This window comes from Gorilla gorilla, chromosome 19, assembly GCF_029281585.2.
Source record: "Gorilla gorilla gorilla isolate KB3781 chromosome 19, NHGRI_mGorGor1-v2.1_pri, whole genome shotgun sequence".
Taxonomy (NCBI): Eukaryota; Metazoa; Chordata; class Mammalia; order Primates; family Hominidae; genus Gorilla; species Gorilla gorilla.
This window is the reverse complement of record NC_073243.2, coordinates 40143027-40164024: the sequence shown is the minus strand read 5'-3', so window position 1 is coordinate 40164024 and position 20998 is coordinate 40143027. Positions and strand designations below refer to the sequence as shown.

The 20998-nt window shown below is 40.6% G+C and overlaps 1 protein-coding gene across 3 annotated transcripts in view; it reads left to right on the top strand.

Moving 5' to 3' along the window:
• BDP1 (BDP1 general transcription factor IIIB subunit) overlaps positions 1 to 17898 on the top strand; it is a 210055-nt gene extending 192157 nt beyond the window's left edge. For all 3 annotated transcript variants that reach the window (XM_031003234.3, XM_063700694.1, XM_063700695.1), the window contains 5 exons: positions 3165 to 3369; positions 6917 to 6956; positions 10047 to 10302; positions 12335 to 12581; positions 14817 to 17898. In XM_031003234.3, coding sequence (XP_030859094.3) covers positions 3165 to 3369; positions 6917 to 6956; positions 10047 to 10302; positions 12335 to 12581; positions 14817 to 14948 — 880 coding nt within the window. In that variant the 3' untranslated portion in view covers positions 14949 to 17898. The remainder of the gene's footprint in view (positions 1 to 3164; positions 3370 to 6916; positions 6957 to 10046; positions 10303 to 12334; positions 12582 to 14816) is intronic.
• Positions 17899 to 20998: the final 3100 nt, after the last annotated feature.

Here is a 20998-nt window from a genome sequence, read left to right as displayed (position 1 = left end):
AAAGTTGTGAAAATAGTACAGTGGTAATAAATACAGTTTTTTTTCTTAAGAGACAGGGACTTGCTTTGGTGCCCAGGCTAGAGTGCCAGGCTAAAGTGTAGTGGTGCCATCATAGTTCACTGCATCCTCGAACTCCTGGGCACAAGAGATCCTCCTGGCCAGGTGTGGTGGCTTGTGCCTTTAATCCCAGGGCTTTGGGAGGCCAAGGTGGGCAGATCACCTGAGGTCAGGAGTTGGAAGACCAGCTTGGCCAACATGGCGAAACTCCATCACTACTACAAATACAAAAATTAGCTGGGCATGGTGGCCTGCGCCTGTAATCCCAGCTACTCAGGAGACGGAGGCAGGAGAACCACTTGAACCCGGGAGGTGGAAGTTGCAGTGAGCTGAGATTGCACCACTGCACTCTAGCCTGGGTGATAGAGTGAGGGAAAAAAAAAAAAAAAGATCCTCCTGCCTCAGCCTTTCAAGTAGCTTCTCAGCTACAGGTGCGCACCACTGTGGTTAGCTAATTAAAAAAAATTTTTTTTTTCTTTTTTCAGAGGTAGAGTCTTGCTCTGGTACCCAGGCTTGTCTTGAACTCCTGGCCTCATGCATTCCTCCCACCTTGGCCTCCCAAAGTGCTGAGATTACAGGCATGAGCCACTGTGCCCAGCTGTTCTTGATACTCTTATTTTAATTCTTTATTTTGGAAGTAAGTTATATCTTAACTACCATTAATTAAGATAATTGTCTATCGTGTAGCATTAGAAATTGAAGACTTTAATATTTTTATTTTTGGAGACAGAATCTTGCTCTGTTGCCCAGGTGGAGTGTAGTGGCGTGATCTCAGCTCACTGCAACCTCCACCTCCCGGGTTCAAGTGATTCTCGTGCCTAAGCCTCCCAAGTAGCTGGGACTATAGGTGCGTGCCACCACACCGGCTAATTTTTTGTATTTTTAGTAGAGATGGGGTTTTACAATGTTGACCAGGCTGGTCTCAAACTCCTGGCCTCAGGTAATACACCTGCCTCAGTCTCCCAAAGTGTTGGGATTACAGGCGTGAGCCACTGCGCCTGGACTAGAAGGGACATTTTAGGTTAAATGTTTAACTTTACAATTAGGGAAAATACTATTAAATATTCAGATTTATTTTATTATTATTTTTAGTTGTTTATTTATTTATTTATTTATTTATTTATTTTTAATTGATCATTCTTGGGTGTTTCTCGCAGAGGGGGATTTGGCAGGGTCATAGGACAATAGTGGAGGGAAGGTCAGCAGATAAACAAGTGAACAAAGGTGTCTGGTTTTCCTAGGCAGAGGACCCTGTGGCCTTCCGCTGTTTTTGTGTCCCTGGGTACTTGAGATTAGGGAGTGGTGATGATTCTTAATGAGCATACTGCGTTCAAGCATCTGTTTAACAAAGCACATCTTGCACCGCCCTTAATCCATTCAACCCTGAGTGGACACAGCACATGTTTCAGAGAGCACAGGGTTGGGGGTAAGGTCACAGATCAACAGGATCCCAAGGCAGAAAAATTTTTCTTAGTACAGAACCAAATGAAAAGTCTCCCATGTCTACTTCTTTCTACACAGACACGGCAACCATCCGATTTCTCAATCTTTTCCCCACCTTTCCCCCTTTCTATTCCACAAAACCGCCACTGTCATCATGGCCCGTTCTCAATGAGCCACTGGGCACACCTCCCAGACGGGGTGGTGGCCGGGCAGAGGGGCTCCTCACTTCCCAGCAGGGGTGGCCGGGCAGAGGCGCCCCTCACTTCCCAGCAGGGGCGGCCGGGCAGAGGCGCCCCTCACCTCCCGGACGGGGCGGCTGGCCGGGCGGGGGGCTGACCCCCCCACCTCCCTCCTGGACGGGGCGGCTGGCCGGGCAGAGGGGCTCCTCACTTCCCAGTAGGGGCGGCCGGGCAGAGGCGCCCCTCACCTCCCGGACGGGGCGGCTGGCCGGGCGGGGGCTGACCCCCACACCTCCCTCCCGGACGGGGCGGCTGGCCTGGCGGGGGCTGACCCCCACCTCCCTCCCGGACGGGGTGGCTGCCGGGCGGAGATGCTCCTCACTTCCCAGACGGGGTGGCTGCCGGGCGGAGGGGCTCCTCACTTCTCAGACGGGGCGGCTGCCGGGCGGAGGGGCTCCTCACTTCTCAGACGGGGCGGCTGCCGGGCGGAGGGGCTCCTCACTTCTCAGACGGGGCGGCCGGGCAGAGACGCTCCTCACCTCCCAGACGGGGTCGTGGCTGGGCAGAGGCGCTCCTCACATCCCAGACGGGGCGGCGGGGCAGAGGCGCCCCCCACATCTCAGACAGTGGGCGGCCGGGCAGAGACGCTCACTTCCTAGATGGGATGGTGGCCGGGAAGAGGCGCTCCTCACTTCCTAGATGGGATGGCGGCCGGGCAGAGACGCTCCTCACTTTCCAGACTGGGCAGCCAGGCAGAGGGGCTCCTCACATCCCAGACGATGGGCGGCCAGGCAGAGGCTGCAATCTCGGCACTTTGGGAGGCCAAGGCAGGCGGCTGGGAGGTGGAGGCTGTAGCGAGCCGAGATCACGCCACCCACTCCAGCCTGGGCACCATTGAGCACTGAGTGAACGAGACTCCGTCTGCAATCCCGGCACGTCGGGAGGCCGAGGTCGGCGGATCACTTGCGGTTAGGAGCTGGAGACCAGCCCGGCCAACACAGTGAAACCCCGTCTCCACCAAAAAAATACGAAAACCAGTCAGGTGTGGTGTTGCGCACCTGCAATCGCAGGCACTTGGCAGGCTGAGGCAGGAGAACCAGGCAGGGAGGCTGCAGTGAGCCGAGATGGCAGCAGTACAGTCCAGCTTCGGCTCGGCATCAGAGGGAGACTGTGGAAAGAGAGGGAGAGGGAGACCGTGGGGAGAGGGAGAGGGAGAGGGAGAGGGCAGTATTCAGATTTAATTCAATATTATGGAATTTAAGTTATAAGCCCTTAAGTATGAATGGAGCTCAAAACTATTAATAGCATTTTGGGGGCCATGGCCATGTATCTCTTAGTTTGGAGTTTTTTGGTTTTATTGGAATTTTCATTGGAATACCTCAGCCTTTAACTTTATTATTGGAAGGATTTCTAGGATCCTTTAAAAAAAAAAGTGTTAAATAACTTCTAATTCAGTAATTTAGTATGTATTTCTTTTCTATGCAGTATTTGTTTACCAGCAACTTCAGTTGGTCAAGATGCCATGGGTTTATCTATTTCTGGAAGAGATAATTCTAAAAAGCCTCCTGATAATTTGGATCTTGTATCTAGGAAGAGATTTCAATGCAGGCTTGATAAAAATGACCACATTCCTCCTGCCAAGAAACGTTCACTCACTTTAAGAGATGACTGTCAAGAATATACCTCTGAGGTAAGGTAGAATCATTAAGTAAGATGGCCATATTGCAACAGATCTGTTTCTATTTTTTCCTTTATTCTCTTTAAACTTTTAGATATATATAAAGATAGTTCTGACATTTATCATCATAAGTTATTCAAGTAAAACTGGTTTTGGATTATCACTTTTAACCAATGGTAAATGAAAATTGATGGAGAGTAATCAAGAAACTTATTCCCAGCTCTGTATTGGTGGCTAAAAATAAGACCAAAAGCATTATATATGTCTGGATCTTGGCTCTACCACCTAGTAGCTGTAACACCTTAGGCAAGATACTTCACCTCTCTCTCTGATCAGGTTTCCTAATGTGTAAAATGATAATACTAGTATCATCATCATCATCATCATCATGCTTAAAGCTACCCATTGCTTTTAGGAGTAAAACCACAGCCTTTAGTGCCCCACATTGTCTTGCTGATTTTCGTCTCTAGTCTCATTTTGTGCCAGCTTCTGCCTCACTTTCTGGCCACACTGGCCATCTTTCAATTCCTTAAATGTCCCAGGACACCTCATTTGATGTACCTTCTGTGTGAAACATTCCCTTGAAAAACATACAGACTTCTTTAGTTCAGTCATCAGTGCCTCAGGGAAGTCCGGCCAGACCATGCGAATTCAGTCACCAACCACTATGTTGTAGGTTTCCTAGTACCCTCTTGTTTTTATACTCATCTAGTACTCATCATAATTTGTAACTACACTATGGAAAAGTCCTTTTAAAATCCATGTTCTCAAAGAGAAAGTTAAAGACCAATAGTTCTTGAGTAATAGTTGACAAAGAGCAAGTGTGCTTTTATATATTTGGTGAGTAAAAAAAATGGCATATCCCAGAACTGTTTTATTTTCTCTTGTTATGGGTAAGATTGAACATCTTTTCATATGCTTAAGAGCCATGTGTATTTCCTTTTCTATGAACTGACTTTTCCTTTACCCACTTTTCAATTAGATTATTGATCTTTTTCTTAGAGAACTGGAAGAATTCTTATATATCTCTGTGGTAATGAGTTGCAAATCTTTTTTCCCAGTTTGTCATTGTCTCTTGACTCTGCTTTCTTTGTTGTTGTTTTCTCATGCAGAACTTTTGGATTAACTTTTTATATGAACATTTCCAGACATATTAAAAGATAGACTAGGTATAATGTGCCCCCATGTACCAGTCACCCAGTTTCAATAATTTATCAGCATTCCATGCAGACATTATTTTGTTTTGTTTTAAAAATATCTTTAATGACATGGACAAAAGACCATAGTACTTTACTAAGTACAAAACTAGGTCACCAGACTATGATACGCCATTTAAAAAATGGTAGTTATACAGTGGTGTGAATATGTAAGAAAAGTATAATGTCCATTTGGCTTATTTGTGATTTTTATTTTCTAAACTTTGTTTTTAGCATTTTAACAATTTTTTAAAAATTGCTTTTACCAGTTGAGTATCCTTTATTCGAAATGCTTAGGACCGGAAGTGTTTCAAATTTCAGATTTTTTTGAATTTTAGAATAATTGCATTATACTTACATTTGTATTATACTTAACAGTTCCACATCCCAAACCCGAAAAGCCAAAATCTGAAATGCTTCAATGAGCATTTCCTTTGAGTGTCATGTCAGCACTCAAAAAGTTTAGAATTTTGGAGCATTTCAGATTTTCAGCTTTGGGATGCTCAGCCTGTACAAAATTGTAGGATACACATACACTGTATTCAGATAGAAGACATTTTTTATTTTCCATAATCAGATTTATCAGTCTTTTTGTGTATGGCTTCTGGAGATTATGTCATACATTGAAAGTCCTTTGAGACTTAAATTTCCTGGTTAATGTTAATATTACTGATTTGTTGCGAATTTGATTTGGTGTAAGGAATAGGGCCAAGTTAATTTTCCTCATATGACTTTTACCATTTACTGAATAATTCATCTTATTTCCACTGATAGGAAATTCTGCTTTTATCAGTAAGACAGCAAATCTTCATATTTGTTTGGATATATTCCTAAAACTTCCTTTTCTTTTATGTTGATTCACCTATTTGTTCTGGGGCCAGTATCATCATACTGTTTGAATTTTTGTAGTTTTCTTTATTCTTTTTTTTTTTTTGAGATGGAGTTTCTCTCCTGTTGCCCAGGCTGGAGTGCAATAGCATGATCTCAGCTCACTGCAACCTCTACCTCCCAGATTCAAGTGATTCTCCTGCCTCAGCCTCCCGAGTAGCTGGGATTACAGGCAGCCGCCACCACGCCCAGCTAATTTTGTAATTTTAGTAGAGACAGGGTTTCTCCATGTTGGTTAGGCTGGTCTCGAACTCCGGACCTCAGATGATCCGCCTGCCTCGGCCTCGCAAAGTGCTGGGATATTACAGGCGTGGGCCACCGCGCCTGGCCGAATTTTTGTAGCTTTATGATGCACTTTGGTATCTTATAGGGACAGTATCTCTCCCAAACCTATACAATTTTCTTCTTTTTTCAAGTTTCTCCTCATTACTTATATGTTCTCAAATTAATATGAATTTTAGAATTAACTTGTTTAGCTCTTTAAAAAAGAGTTCTATTGGTATTTGTATTTGAATCATATTAACTTAGATTAATTTAGGGGAAATTGACAGCATAATTATAATATTGAATCTTCCTATTCAAAAACATGGTATGTCTTTCCATTTGTTTAAGTCTTGTTTTGTGTCTTTCTATTTTGTGTTAAACTCTTCTTCATATAAATCTTACACATTTCTTATAGGTTACCCCTATGAGTTTTATCTTTTTTGTTGCTATTATCATTAAGTTCTTTTCTATTTAGAGAGCTTACTGAGTTCCCTCATTGTATGCAGTAATTTTTCAGTTGGTTCTCTTGGGTTTTGTAGGTAAACAGACATACCATCTGCAAATATAATTTTAATTCTTCTACTTTTTGTAGTTCTAATTTTTTTGTAATTATAGTGGCTAATATAACTAAAAAATAATATTAAAAAGTGATCCAAATAGTGCACATCTTTTTTTTTAATTTCCGATTTTAATAGGAGAACTTCCAGTGTTTATTATGTGGGATGCTAGCTTCTAGATTGCAATAGTTATATTTTATAGTGTTAAGAAAATATCTGTTCCATTTTATAAGTTTTTTTCAAGAATGAATATCATTGGGTACCTTTTCTATAAATACAGATGATTTTTCTCCTCAGGTCTGTTGGTTTATATTAGATTTCATAGTGTCAGATCATCTTTGCATTCCTGAAACGAGCTCTACTTGATTGTGATGTAGTAGTCTTTTGATGTGCTGCTTGTACTATTTCTTTGATACTTTTGCACTGATATTGAGACTGATTATAAAAGGCAGTTAGCAGCTTTCTCTCTTCCAGTGGGCTCTGGAACACTTTAAAATAGTAGCAATATTTTTGCCATAAATGTTTAGTAGAATTCCTCTAAGAGCTTTTTGGGAGACAACATAGTTTCTTTACTTAAAGAAAAAAAGGAAATAAAATTAATTTCAGTTTTACTTGATAAATTTCTAAATTTTTTTTTAAATTTTCTTAAAACAGGTGCACTCAAAGGAATTAACAAATGTTTTTGAGGAAACAGGTAAGTGAAATACATTTTAACATGATTGCATTTTGCTAAATACTCCTGATTATTTGGGATATACCTTGTTCAAATACGAGATTGAAACTGAGTATTACTTTTCTCCAAGAGTAATACTTGTATTATCAGCACTTCTTTCCTGCAAAGGCCTTGGATTTGGCAGTTTGGTAGGCAAAAGAAGGTCTTTTCATCCTGTCATGGTAGGCAAAAGAAGGTCTTTTCATCCTGTCATCAGTTGAAGACTATGTGGCTACAAGGATTTTCTATGTAAGCTCAATAACTACACTTTAGGAGTTAGCTGAGTGTAATGGCTTTTTTTCTCCCCTGCCCCGCCAAGACAGGATCTCACTCTGTTACCTAGGCTGGAGTGCAGTGGCATAATCACAGCTCACTGTAGCCTCCACCTCCCATGCTCAAGCAATCCTCCCACCTCAGCCTCCTAACTAGCTGAGACTACAGGCATGCGCCACTATGCCAAGCTAATTTTTTTTTTTTTTTTTTTTTTTTTTTTTTGAGACGGTGTCTCGCTCTGTTGCCCAAGCTGGAGTGCAGTGGTGCGATCTCGGCTCACTGCAAGTTCTGCCTCCTGGGCTCACACCATTCTCCTGCCTCAGCCTCCCTAGTAGCTGGGACTACAGGTACCTGCCACCACGCCCAGCTAATTTTTTGTATTTTTAATAGAGACAGGATTTCACCGTATTAGCCAGGATGGTCTTGATCTCCTGACCTCGTGATCTGCCGGCCTCGAAATTTTTGTATTTTTTGTAGAGACAGAGTTTGTATTTTTTGTAGAGACCATGTTGTCCAGCCTGGTCTTGAATGTATTTTTGTAGAGATGGGGTTTCGCCATATTGCCCATGCTGGTCTTGAACTCCTGGCTTCAAGCAGTCTGCCCACCCCAGCCTCCAAAAGTGCTGGGATTATAAGCATGAGCCACCACCTGTGGCCTATAATGGCATTCATAATAGGTTCTTTACCCTGAAAATTAGTTTAGTTCTAGAGATTTTTTCAGGCTTAAGCCACCTATGGAAGCTGAAAAGATCTTAGAGTCTTCTATTTTCATAGGAATCTAAAATTTCTGTGGGACATTAAACCACTTAGGATCTATTTCCCTCATGACTAAAGCCGCCAGTCACATTTATCCTGTGTTTATATAACTCTGTTTTTCATTTCTTTTATGACATTATTTCTCTTTTCTCTCAAAGTTAGGCTTATCATTCACACCTATAGCCATTGCTTTACCATGGCAATGGCACTCAAGAATAAAAATGTTGCTGATGGCATCTTACAGAGTTAGAGTTACAAGATAGAGAAGGGTTTGATAACCTATGATGGTTCTGGTTCTTTAAAAACACTTATAATGGGCCAGGCGCAGTGGCTCATGCCTGTAATCTCAGCACTTTGGGAGGCCGAGGTGAGTGGATCATCTGAGGTCAGCCTGGCCAACATGGCGAAACCCCATCTCTACTAAAAATACAAAAAATTAGCCAGGCGTGGTGGTGGGCGCCTGTAATCCTAGCTATTTGGGAGGCTGAGGCAGGAAATTGCTTGAACCTGGGAGACGGAGGTTGCAGCCAGCTGAGATCACGCCATTGCACGCCAGCCTGGGCGACAGAGCAAATCTCTGTCTCAAAAAACAAACAAAAAATACTTGACTGGGCGTGGTGGCTCACGCCTGTAATCCCAGCACTTTGGGAGGCCAAGGCGGGTGGATCACCTGAGGTCAGGAGTTCGAGACCAGCCTGGCCAACATGGCGAAGCCTCATCTCTACTAAAAATACAAAAATAAGCTGGGCGTGGTGGCGGGCACCTGTAATCCCAGTTACTCGGCAGGCTGAGGCAGGAGAATCACTTGAACCTGGGAGGCAGAGGTTGTGGTGAGCCGAGATTGCGCCATTGCACTCCAGCCTGGGCAACAAGAGTGAAACTCTGTCTCAAAAACAAAAAAAAACAACAACAAAAAAACCCCACACATATAATGGGCTGAGCACAGTGGCTCACACCTGTAATCCCAGCACTTTGGGTGGCCAAAGTGGGTGGGTCACTTGAGGTCAGGAGTTCGGGAGCAGCCTGGACAACATGGTGAAACACTGTCTCTGCTAAAAATACAAAAATTAGTTAGGTGTGGTGGTGCATGCCTGTAATCCCAGCTACTCGGGAGGCTGAGGCAAGTGAATTGCTTGAACCCGGGAGGCAGAGGTTGCAGTGAGCCGAGATCGCGCCTCTGCATTCCAGCCTGGATGACAGAGCGAGACTCTGTCTCAAAAAAACAAAAACAAAAAAACTCTTATAATGTTAATACAGTCTTAGACTTAATTGTCCCAACTTTGACTGTGAAACTGTAATATGGTTACAGTTTACAGCCTCTAGAGATGTTCTAAGATTGCTCCCATCCTTCTGCTCTCCAATAAAAGCATTAAGCAAACCACAATACAGTGAAGTGTTAGTGAATTTGTTCTATGCTATCTTTAATTAGGTTGTTTCTTTTAGCAGGTATACTTATCAACTTCATTCTCCCTTCACAGAGCTAAAACACTCTCTCTGAGAACAAGGCCTTAGCTATACTAAGGGAAAACAGGTTTTTTATTGAGCAAGAAAGCTTTAGTTATTTTGTCCTAATCTTTGGCTACTTTGGCTTTTGTCTACTATTTAGTTAAGGAAAGAGGATTCTTTAGCTAAACTTGAGTATTTGAGAGTCTGTAGGTTTTACTTTTCAGGAGACCACAGGTACTTGAGTTACCACCTATATTTTGGATTGGTTTGGTTTCTAAATTTTAACAAACCTTAGCTTTTTTAGAAAGTAATCACTCTCCCATTTTGATTGCTCAGGAAATATTTCTGGGAAAATATTTTCTAGGCCAAAATACATTGATATAACTATTTTGTTTCTGAATGCAGAAGCTGTTAGCATACCTTTTAACCAATTATAATATTCTTAATAATCAAAGTAACTCCACTAATGATAATTTAGCTTACTCTTATTAGGGTAGGTTTATTATAGAATACCATGGGTTTCTTTTCAAATGCTGGGATTACATGGAGTGTATTAACTTCAGTATCCTTGCTTTCCATTTGCTCTTTTTTTTGAAGGGGAGTCTCACAAGGGACAAGATATTTTTCTTACCTCAGGAAGCACACTGACAACTCCAGAACCTCAAAGACAGCAAGTTGAAGCAGCTTTTCAGAGTAGAGGATCTAGATCTCCTGATGCATGCATAGACAAGAATGTGCCTCAGTTACCTCAGGATGAAATGATTGTGTCTGATAAGGAAGAAAGAACTGATGCTGCTCCTAAGTCTCAGCAAATGGATAGCAGAACATCGTCTTCTAAAGCCTCACTATCCAGGTATCATGAACAAATCTTTAATAAGTGTTTTGCTCTCTGTCTTAATAAATATAACCTATACAGAACAGATTAGATCCAGTACTAAGGATGGTGTTTAATAAACATATTCCTCCATCAGTAATGTAAAGGAAAAAGTTTCAGCCAAGGAAATATAGTAATATTGCAGATACACATTCTGTACAATAAGAGCTTAAGTGCTAAAACTTTGTTTTAGATAGAAAATCTTTAGAATATTTTGTACATTTATTTTTTTAGATTATCCATGGTTATTTTGATCATTACATAATCTACCATGTTCAGTAGCTACTAATGCACATATGTATGGATGCTGACATCAGAAGTTGTTTTACTGAAGTCCCAAATAATGTGTCATTTTTCTCCCTTGTGACAAACTAAAGAGGTAAACCATGGCTTTCTCCCCATAAGAATAAGTGTTGGAATTTAAGCAAGAGCCAACTTCTCTCACAATTTCCTCATACTCTAGAAGCAATGATTATCAATAATTATTGGCTTGTCAGCAGCATCCAGAAGATTAATGTGGTGTTGCTGAACTGAAAGAGGTGGGGGAACATGCACTAGTCTCCACTAAGGGGAAGGGGTCGGGGAAAGGACACATGTAGCTTAAAAGACATATTTAATAGATCTGTTGTTTTTGTTATCTAAATTATAGAAGGTAAAGCTCAGTGGTATCTCTTCTGGCCTTAGATATGTGCTGAAAATAGAATGAGGCCCAGGTACAGTGGCACATGCCTATAATCCCAGCTACTCAGGAGGCTGAGGCCGGAGTTTGAGATTGCAGTGAGCTATGATTGTGCCTGTGAATAGCCACTGCACTCCAGCCTGGGCAACATAGCCAGACCCGTCTCTGAAAAAAGAAAAAAAAAGGCTGGGTGCGGTGGCTCATGCCTGTAATCCCAGCACTTTGGGAGGCTGAGGTGGGTGGATCACCTGAGGTTGGGAGTTCCAGACCAGCCTAACCAACATGGAGAAGCCCCATCTCTACTAAAAATATAAAATTAGCTGGGCATGATGGCACATGCCTGTAATCCCAGTGACTCAGGAGGCTGAGGCAGGAGAATCGCTTGAACCCAGGAGGCGGAGGGTGCGGTGAGCCGAGATTGTGCCATTGCACTCCAGCCTGGGCAACAAGAGCGAAACTGTCTCAAAAAATAAATTAAAATAAAATAATAACATCATGAGAGTTTGGATTAAAACAGGTTGAGAAGCAGTGTTCTAGAACGAAAGTCAGCATTTTTTGTAAAATGGCATTTGTATATATTTTAGGCTTTGTAAGCCATGTGGTCTCTGTTAACAGCTATTCAGCTCTGCAATTACAGCACAAAAGCAACCATAGACCATATGTAAACAGATGAACATAGCTGTGTTCCAGTAAAACATACTCACAGAATTGGGTGGGGGGCTGCATGTGGCCTGTAGAGCATACTGTGCTGACCACTGTTCCACAGCTTTGCTACTCAGAGTGTAGTCCTGACAACAGCAGTATGGACATCATTTGAGAACTTGATAAAATGCAGAACTCAGGCCATGCCCGCTACCAACTGTGCGAATCTTCATTTTAATAAGATCCCCAAGTGATTTGAATGCTAGAGATGTTCTAGAGACCGGGGTCCTGCTAATTTTGCCCAGGCTGTTTTTGAGCTCCTGGCCTTAAGTGGTCTTCCCACCTTAGCCTCCCAAAGCAGAAGCAGGTATTAAGGTTGTGTCTTGGCTGGGTGTGGTGGCTCACGCCTGTAATCCCAGCACTTTGGGAGGCTGAGGCGGGCAGATGACGACGTCAGGAGTTCGAGACCAGCCTGACCAACATGGTGAAACCCCGTCTCTACTACAGCTACTTGGGAGGCTGAAGCAGGAGAATCTCTTGAACCCGGGAGGTGGAGGTTGCAGTGAGCCGAGATTGCGCCACTGCACTCCAGCCTGGGTGAGAGTGAGACTGCGTCTCAAAAAAAAAAAAAAAAAAAAAAGAATGTGTCTTCCTGGGTATTCTTGAATATCGTTACATTTGTATTTCTAGACCTGGCAGAAGACCCCTGGGATTTTTATCTTTAATATGTTCAAAGAATAGTTTGGAGTCTGATGAACCTATGCAAGTCCATAGTAAGAAACGCCTAAAACCTCTTATACCTGGATTAAGAAAGAAATTGAAAAGATCTAATCCATTCAATGAAAGCCAGGAAAAAAATCGAGAGTCCTCTGATCTGCTTCCATCTCCAAGTGTTATTACTACTCAATCTGAGAATATTAGCAGCTCAGCAACTCAGGTATGTGATAACTACTGTATTTTATAGTTTGTATGAGATGGGTTGGATATGAGATTCAACTAGGGAAAACATAGTAATTTGTTATTTTTATTTGATGTCAAATTATTTTAGAGCAACTCCCATCCTTCTCTCCATCGTGTTCCTCCATAATGGAAGAAGAAAAGGTGTTGAGTCAGGAAGTTACAGTTAGGTTAGTACAGAGCCATTGAACTAACCATAAATGGACACTTAATAGCCATTCCTTTAATCTAGAGACCCTTCTGACTTGTGGAAGCAAAAGGAAGCAGTGCTGACACCCACAAGAATTTAAGGAACTGTAAAACTAGAATTTGTTCACATGTTTCATTTCTATGTCTCTTGAAGCTGTCCAATGGCAAGTATTGGGATGGAAAACTCTGTAAACCTGTATCAAAGACTTTGTAAAAATATTGGGGTGACTTAAGATCTTGACAAAGAGAAGGCTGGTGAGCATCTATTGAACAGCATGAGCCTTTGGAAGGGGTACTTTTGTAAAGAACATCTTTAAACTTTTTAAAAACATTTTGTATTATTTGTTAGAATTATTTTCTGAGATCAAGATATCAGTCTAGCTTATCATTGCCAAAGTCGTGGGTTTTGTTTTTTGTGTGTGTTTGTTTTGAGACAGAGTCTCACTCACTCTGTCACCTAGGCTGTAGTGCAGTGGCGTGATCTTGGCTCTCTGCAACCTCCATCCCCTGGGTTCAAGTGATTCTCCTGTCTCAGCTTCTCGATTAGCTGAGCTTACAGATGCATGCCACAACACCCAGCTAATTTTTGTATCTTTAGTAGAGGCGGGATTTCGCCATGTGGGCCATGCTGGTCTCAAATGCCTGGCCTCAAGCCTTGGCCTCCCAAAGTGTTGGAATTACAGGCATGAGCCACTGTGCCTGGCCTGTAGTGTTCTTATTATATTCAGGGAAAAAGGCCCTTTGTGATAAAGATTGCAATTTTTTTTTTCTCTGTATGTCATTTGTCTTTTGATTTTATTTATGGTGGTTTTTGTCAAGCAGACATTTTTTATTTGTTTAATTTGTCAATCTTTTATAGCTTTCTGCTTTCAGATAGTTTAAAAAGGTACTCTTCCCAGCTGGGTGCGGTGGCTCACGCCTGTAATCCCAGCACTTTGGGAGGCCAAGGCGGGCAGATCACCTGAGGTGAGGAGTTTGAGACCAGCCTGGCCAACATGGCAAAACCCCATCTCTACCAAAATACAAAATTTAATCAGGCATGGTGGTGTGTGCCTGTAGTCCCAGCTACTTGGGAGGCTGAGATAAGAGAATTGCTTGAACCCGGGAGGTGGAGGTTGCAGTGGGCTGAGATCATGCCATTGCATTCCAGCCTGGCTTTGTCTTAAAATAAATAAATAAATAAAAAGGTACCCTTCCCCACCTACCTCCGTCCAGAATTATAAAAGTGTTTTTCCATGGCATTTTTATAGTAGAGTTTTTTAAAAAATACTTTTACATTTAAATCTTTTGATCCATCTAGAATTTGTTTTGGTAAGGTATTGGTCTGACTTTTTTCCCCCGAGATGGTTATATAGTTGTCCGACATCATTTATTTAATAATACAATAACTGTTTTTGATATGGCACTTTTATCAGATGCTAAATTTCTATATATATTGGGGTTATTTCTAGTCTTCTGTTTCATTGATATATCTGTCATTCGTGTGCCAATACCATGCTGTCTTAATTTGTTTATAGATTTGTAAGTATGCTAATTTCTGATAAGGTATCTTTGATATGTTTTCTTTAGGTGCTGTTTTGTCATGGGTCTGTCTATTCTTATGCAAATAATTAAAGTATTTTTACTTTAATTATTTAGTGACAGATTTAACCATATTATATTTTTCTTTATTAAAATTTTTCATGGAAATTAGGATGAAGTAATGGATTATGGGTACACTGTAATTTACCTAATTATATCTAGTGTGGTATATTTAGTTGCTTCCTATTTTATTATTATAACTAATGCTACAAAGGTTATCTTAGTCATAAAACTCCTACTATGTTTAGGATTATTTACTTAATGTAACAGCATAGAAGTGAAATTTTTGGGTCAGTGATTGTGAACATATTTAAAGCTCAATATTTATTGCCACGTTGCTTTTCAAACAGATCATATAGGTTTAGACTGCTATATATACACACACACATATATATAAATGTTGTATTACAGTTTTATTTTTGCTTTATTTTTATTACCTTTTTAGGTTTCTTGTGATCAGCCCTTACTGAAAGAAGGATATAAAAGTGCCCAAAAGCGGGCCCCTCAAGGGGAGGCAACCACAGTCTCTGAATATTTCTTCAATGATATCTTCATTGAAGTGGATGAAACAGAATAAAACAATCTTTTCTCTTTTTCTTTTTTAAATTAGGTCTAGGATTTCCAGAGTCAATTACATCAACAAAACAGTATTTAGAGCAAAATATCACTGTCTTATTTTTCTTTAGGTTGATTTTTGAATACTTAATGAGCTTGATTTGAAGCTTTTATAATCAGTGGAAAACATTTGTGAGGTTCCTTTCATTCTGACTGATTCAGCATTTTGCAAATAGCAAGCAATTAAGACTGCTTTCTCAGACAGAAAGAACAACTCTTGTTTACATTTTGACTCTTCCTGTGCTAAGCACACATGGACATTTGGGAATGTTGTGGATATATGTCTCTGTATGAATTGCAGTGCAGACAGATTTGGGGGTTAATTGTATCATATTTAACATTTAGCAACTTCTTTTGTGAAGATTTTTTATTTTTAGGGGGAGATGATGAAGGATGAAGGCTTTTTCATTTGCTTCTAAGTACAGTCATGTATCACATAATGAAGTTTAAGTCAATGATGGACCACATATATTACAGTGGTCCCATGCAATTAAAATGGAGATAAAAAATTCCTATCAACTAGTGACATTATAGCCATCATAACACAGTGCATTGCTTTTTTATGTTTAGATATGTTTAGATACACAAATACTTACTATTGTGTTACAACTGCCTACAGTATTCAGCATAGTAACACATTGTAGAGGTTTGTAGCCGAGGAGCAATAGGCTATATATACCACATAGCCTCAGTCTGTACGGTGTGTAGCAGCCTGTACCATCTTAGTGTTTGTAAGTACACTCTGCGTTGTTTCACACAAGATCACCTAACAAGGCAATTCTTAGAACATGTAGTTAAGGGACACGTGACTATATGTGAAAACAAATTGTCAAACTTCACTTTAGTATGGCAAATGTTAAAGAACTTTTCTATTATCAGCTGTTTGTCTGACTGAAAAATACATATTTTTCTAATTCATGGTGATGTAACATTAGTCCTAATTGAAAAACTAGTATTTAAACATAATTATTTATAAAGATGACACATCAAAGAGCTTATTTATTTTTAAATTTTTTATTTAAAAGGATATTCAGTTTTAGCTATTTTTACCCCTCAGATTGTAGATAAAGAAGGCATTAACAAATTTATGTTTGTCTCCTTTTTCTGTTTAATTTTAAAGATATTTAAAATGATATAACTAAAAATGTTTGGCTGGTGTATATGTTTTGAATACCTTTTTTCCCTCAGTTTAGTATATTGACTTTGTACTGTAAATTTTTCTGCTTTTCTTGGATAATCTCAGGATTTTCATGAGGATAGGGGGAACTCAACTTTATTTATGAGACAAAATTTCCATACAAAGCTCAATCTCCTTTATACACCCACAGACATAATATTAGTTTTTAAAAAGCCAATTTCTTCATAGTTTTTTCCCATTAAATTCTCAAGGAACACTTGGATCTTTAAGCACGGAACATAATCATGATGTTACAAACAGAGAAAATAAGGCTTTATAAAGTTAATGATTATCATCAGTATGAATTTAAGGTTTGTTTTAATTTCAAGATTTGATTTTTTATACGTGTAATTCTATTATCTACCCAAGCAGATCTGTAGTGGTTCCAATTAGACTTCTCAAACAGCAAATTTATCCTGATTTTATTTGAAAAGCCTCTTGGATTGATAGTATAGTAGCTCAGGCACTGGAAACTTTCTGCAAACTGTTTTGGGTTTGCAGGCCAGATGGACTCTGTGGCAGCTACTCAGCTCTGCAATTTCAGTGTGAAAGAAGCCATAGACAGTACTTGAATGAAGGACTGTGGCTGGATTGGCCTTTTAGTTTGACCCCCTACATCAGGCCCCAAATTTTCTTACCCTGAGGTGCTGATATCTGTATGGATGAGTTATTTGTCACTAAAGTTATGAGTTGTGCCTAAAAGTTAAAACTGTTGATTGTATTATGTAATGATCAGTATTTCAGTTGGGAAGATATTTTAGAGTCTAGATAATTATGTTTGTATATTGAAAAAATGGTGGCCAGTTTTTAAGTTCCTTAATAGAAGAGAATTATGTCTCGGCACATAAAACAGTAATGCTAATTTATTGAAACTACTGCTGTTAGAGCACTTCTTATTCATTGTCTTTTAGTGAAATTTATGGCGTAACACTTTGTCAGAGAGGAGGCTATATAATTCGGAGCGGAAATTGTCTATAAGTAGGCATTTATTTCATGATTGATATGTCGCAGAAATCATGGTAGTAAATCACATTGCTATTTGAATACCCTGTTTTTGTAAGTTTTCAAAACTCATATTCTGAAAAGATTTCATTCTCTTAGTGTTAGCTTGGGAGTTAGATTGCCATGATTAAACTATTATTTATCGTTGTGTAATATTAATTTTTAACTTTAACATCCGTTTCTTTTTAATCTATAATGAGCTAGTTTTATGGAAAATGGTATTTCTTACTATATAAAGAATACAGAGACTCATTGTATTAGAGAATCAAGTCAGCCAGCTAAAGTATCCTACTGTTAAATCCTTAAACCTAATTTTGGAAAAGAGAAAGTTAATCAATGTATTTACCTTACATGTTGGAAAGAACTATGTTAGGTCTGATTCATGTAAAGAAGATGTTGCAAAGAATTTATTTCACAAATTTTAAAGGAGATATGAGTAAAAGTTTTTATCTTTTCTTGACTTTTTCTCCTGAACACTTATGTCTTAGCAAGTGGTCAACATGAGGATTTGAACGCCTAATTGTTGGTAAATGGTTGAGGCATGACAAAAATATTAATATCCACTGTTTACCATCATGTTATTTGAAACAAAAGTGACCATGTATACTATCTTGCTTGAAGAAGTCTTTGACAGAAAAAGCAATATCATGTCATTTATAAATTTTCTTGTTCTAAAGAAAGCAGTTATATATATATATATATAAATTATGTAAATAAAAGTTATTTTATATCATTTCTGTTGTGTCCTTTTAAGATGACTAAATAAAGAATTGGCTGGGTATCATGGCTTACACCTGTAATCCCAGCACTTTGGGAGGCCAAGGTGGGAGGATTGCTTGAGCCCAGGAGTTCAAGACCAGCCTGGGCAACATAATGAGACCTCATCTCTACAAAAAAAATTAAAAATCAGCCAACTGTGGTGGTGTGTGCTTTTGGTCCCAGTTACTCAGGAGGCTGGGATGAGAGGTTCGCTTGAGCCCAGGAGGAGGTTGAGGCTGCAGTGAGCTGTGATTGCCCCACCACACTCCAGCCTGGATGACAGAAGAAGACCCTGTCTTTGTGGGGAGGAGAAAAATTTTTGACAGGTGTGCATGTCATTGTTTCAAAGCTGTAGGAGTCTGCAATGTGATTGTCCTAATAGTATTTGGAAGAGACTCCACACAGCATCTCTGTTTGCTACAGCATCGCATCCTGAATCTGCTGGAGAGCCCTGTCTTACATTGGGTTTCACTAAAAATCGGCAGTCTTACGGGCTACCCAGTAAGTACGTTGGGGTAGTATTCCCAAATATATTTTATCTCAAACTCAAAGGGCGACTTCAAACATTGTTGCTTCTGTCTTCATGGCGACGAGTGCAAGGTGCAGAATCTTGTCTCCCTCTCCCTACTGCCTTTGTTTAAGAGATGGGGTTTCGCTTTGTTGCCCAGGCTGGAGTGTGGTGGCGTGATCATAGCTCACTGCAGCCTCGAAATTCTGGGTGCGAGCAATCCTCCCAGGCAGGTGAGCCATCATGCCTGGGTAGCTTGTTTCTTCCCTTTAAAAATAGATCCCATGTCCTCAGACCGCTAGACCCTTAGGAGATTCACCTATGTGGCAGGCTCCTGAACTTTAACAGTATTTACCTCCCAACCTCTTATATACGTATGTCTTCCTAAGACATCTAGCTGCTTGCTAATTCGTGCTTTCCAGCTCCAGTTAGCATAATGTTATCCATGTCACATTTCATTTTTTTGTCAAAAATCAAGAAAATAAAAGTCTCTCCAGACTATAATGAAAGAAAATGAGGGTATTCATATCACTCTGAAGTAAGACAGTAAAATCAGTTGTCCCTGCCACAATAATTCAAGTTCTTTTAATTTTTCTTACTGGAATGGAAAATGTTGCATTTTTTTCATGGCACTAGCTTTATTCCAGGTATTAGGAGTTGTGTTGATTTGGTCTAATAAAGGTACCAATCGCCAACTGCAGCTGTGATTGACATCATCATTTGTTAAATCTGTGATAACTTATTGTCATTCCCCAAGACCAGTGGTTCCCGAACTTTATTGCACATCAGACTCACCTGGGAAGCTTTAAAAAGTTTCTGTGTCCAAGTGGTATCCCTTATTGTGAAATCAGTGTCTGGGTGCAGTGGCTCATGCCTGTAATCCCAGCATTTTGGGAGGCTGAGGCGAGACATAGCGAGACCTTATCTCTACAAACAAAACAAAGCAAAAACTAGCAGAACATGGTGGTGTGTGCCTGTGGTCCCAGCTACTTGAGAGGCTGAGGCAGGAAGATTGCTTGAGCCCAGGAGTTCAGGGTTGCAGTGAGGTATGATCGTGCCAGCCTGGGTCACAGAGTGAGACCCTGTTGCTAAAAAACATTAAAAAATAATAGGGCCAGGCACAGTGGCTCACGCCTGTAATCCTAGCACTTTGGGAGGCCGAGATGGGAGGATCGCTTGAGCCCAGGAGTTTGAGACTAGCCTGAGCAACATGGCAAAACCCCTTGTCTACTAAAATGCAAAAATTAGCCAGGCGTGCTAGCACGCGCCTGTGGTCCCAGCTACTGGAGAGGCTGAGGTGGGAGGATCACTTGAGCCCAGAGGTGGAGGTTGCAGTAAGCTGATACTGTGTCACTGTACTCCAGCGTGGGTGAAAGAGGGAGACCCTGTCTCAAAATAATTAGAAAACACACACACACACACACACACTCGCAGTGCCTGGGGGTGGGCGTCAGACATCACCATTTAAAAAAAAAAATCTGCAGGTGATCCTAAGGTGTAACACCAACACCAACACACAAAACAAAAAAATGTGAAACATTGTTCATTCGGACCTGTCTGACTTGAACAACTGGCCAAGCTGGTGAATCAAATGGAAATGTAGTAGGAATCAACAGATCCCACTTACTATGTGGGTCAGAGAATGGGGGTGGTTTAAACCTTCTACTTGGCCTTTCCTTAATGCCTTATCTCATGGGTTAAGGAAACTGTGTGATGATTCTGCTATATCCTACTTCTGTGTATTCTGGGACTGAGGAAATAATTACAGGATGGGCTCCTGTGAGAAGTCAGACCAAGAATCCATCTTTCACGCAACCTCCATTAGCCTTCACTCTGAAAACTGGATCACAGAGGCTTTTAAGGTCTCTGGAAATCAGTATAATTTCAGAGTCACTATCTTAATAACCGTGAAATAGCTGAGTATTTTTGTTTCCCCAGTGCAAAGACCCTGATGAATAACCATAGCTCTCTCTGCGGAAGGCTTGGGGGAAGATTTATGGTATACCCATGAAGCCACAATTACAAAATCCTTCCTCAGAGGCTCCCATCTGCCCCCTCAGTCAAGGGACTTTGGGTCTATAACCTGATTTATTTAGTCTGGAAACTGGATATGAGGCTTTCTCCACTATGGAGACTTGAGTTTGGTTCTTGCACAACAGACCTAGAATTGTTTTGTCTATAGGTGTCATGCAACACTTTAGAAGGCTGTCAGTCTAACAGGAACCTTGGGATCAATTAGCCATCATCACAGATCCCCACATGTAAAAATACACTATGTCAATCCTTTGCTATGGCTTATTACAGTAATTGTGCCTACCTGGTCTAAAACAGTTCGGCATTGCTGCCTGGCTTCTTCCAGTATTCCCAATGAGGTCAAGGGGCCTAATTCCTTGGCAGTACCTCTCACCATCATCTCCAGTCTGCAAAGGACAACGATCATAGTGGCTGCATCAGCTCTTTAAAGAGGCTGATGCTTCTGTTACCAAGACTTTAAAGAAAAGAGTGTCCTCCAGGCCCTCTTGGGAGTTATGGTTAGGGGGTGTCTGAATAAGATGCACATAAATAC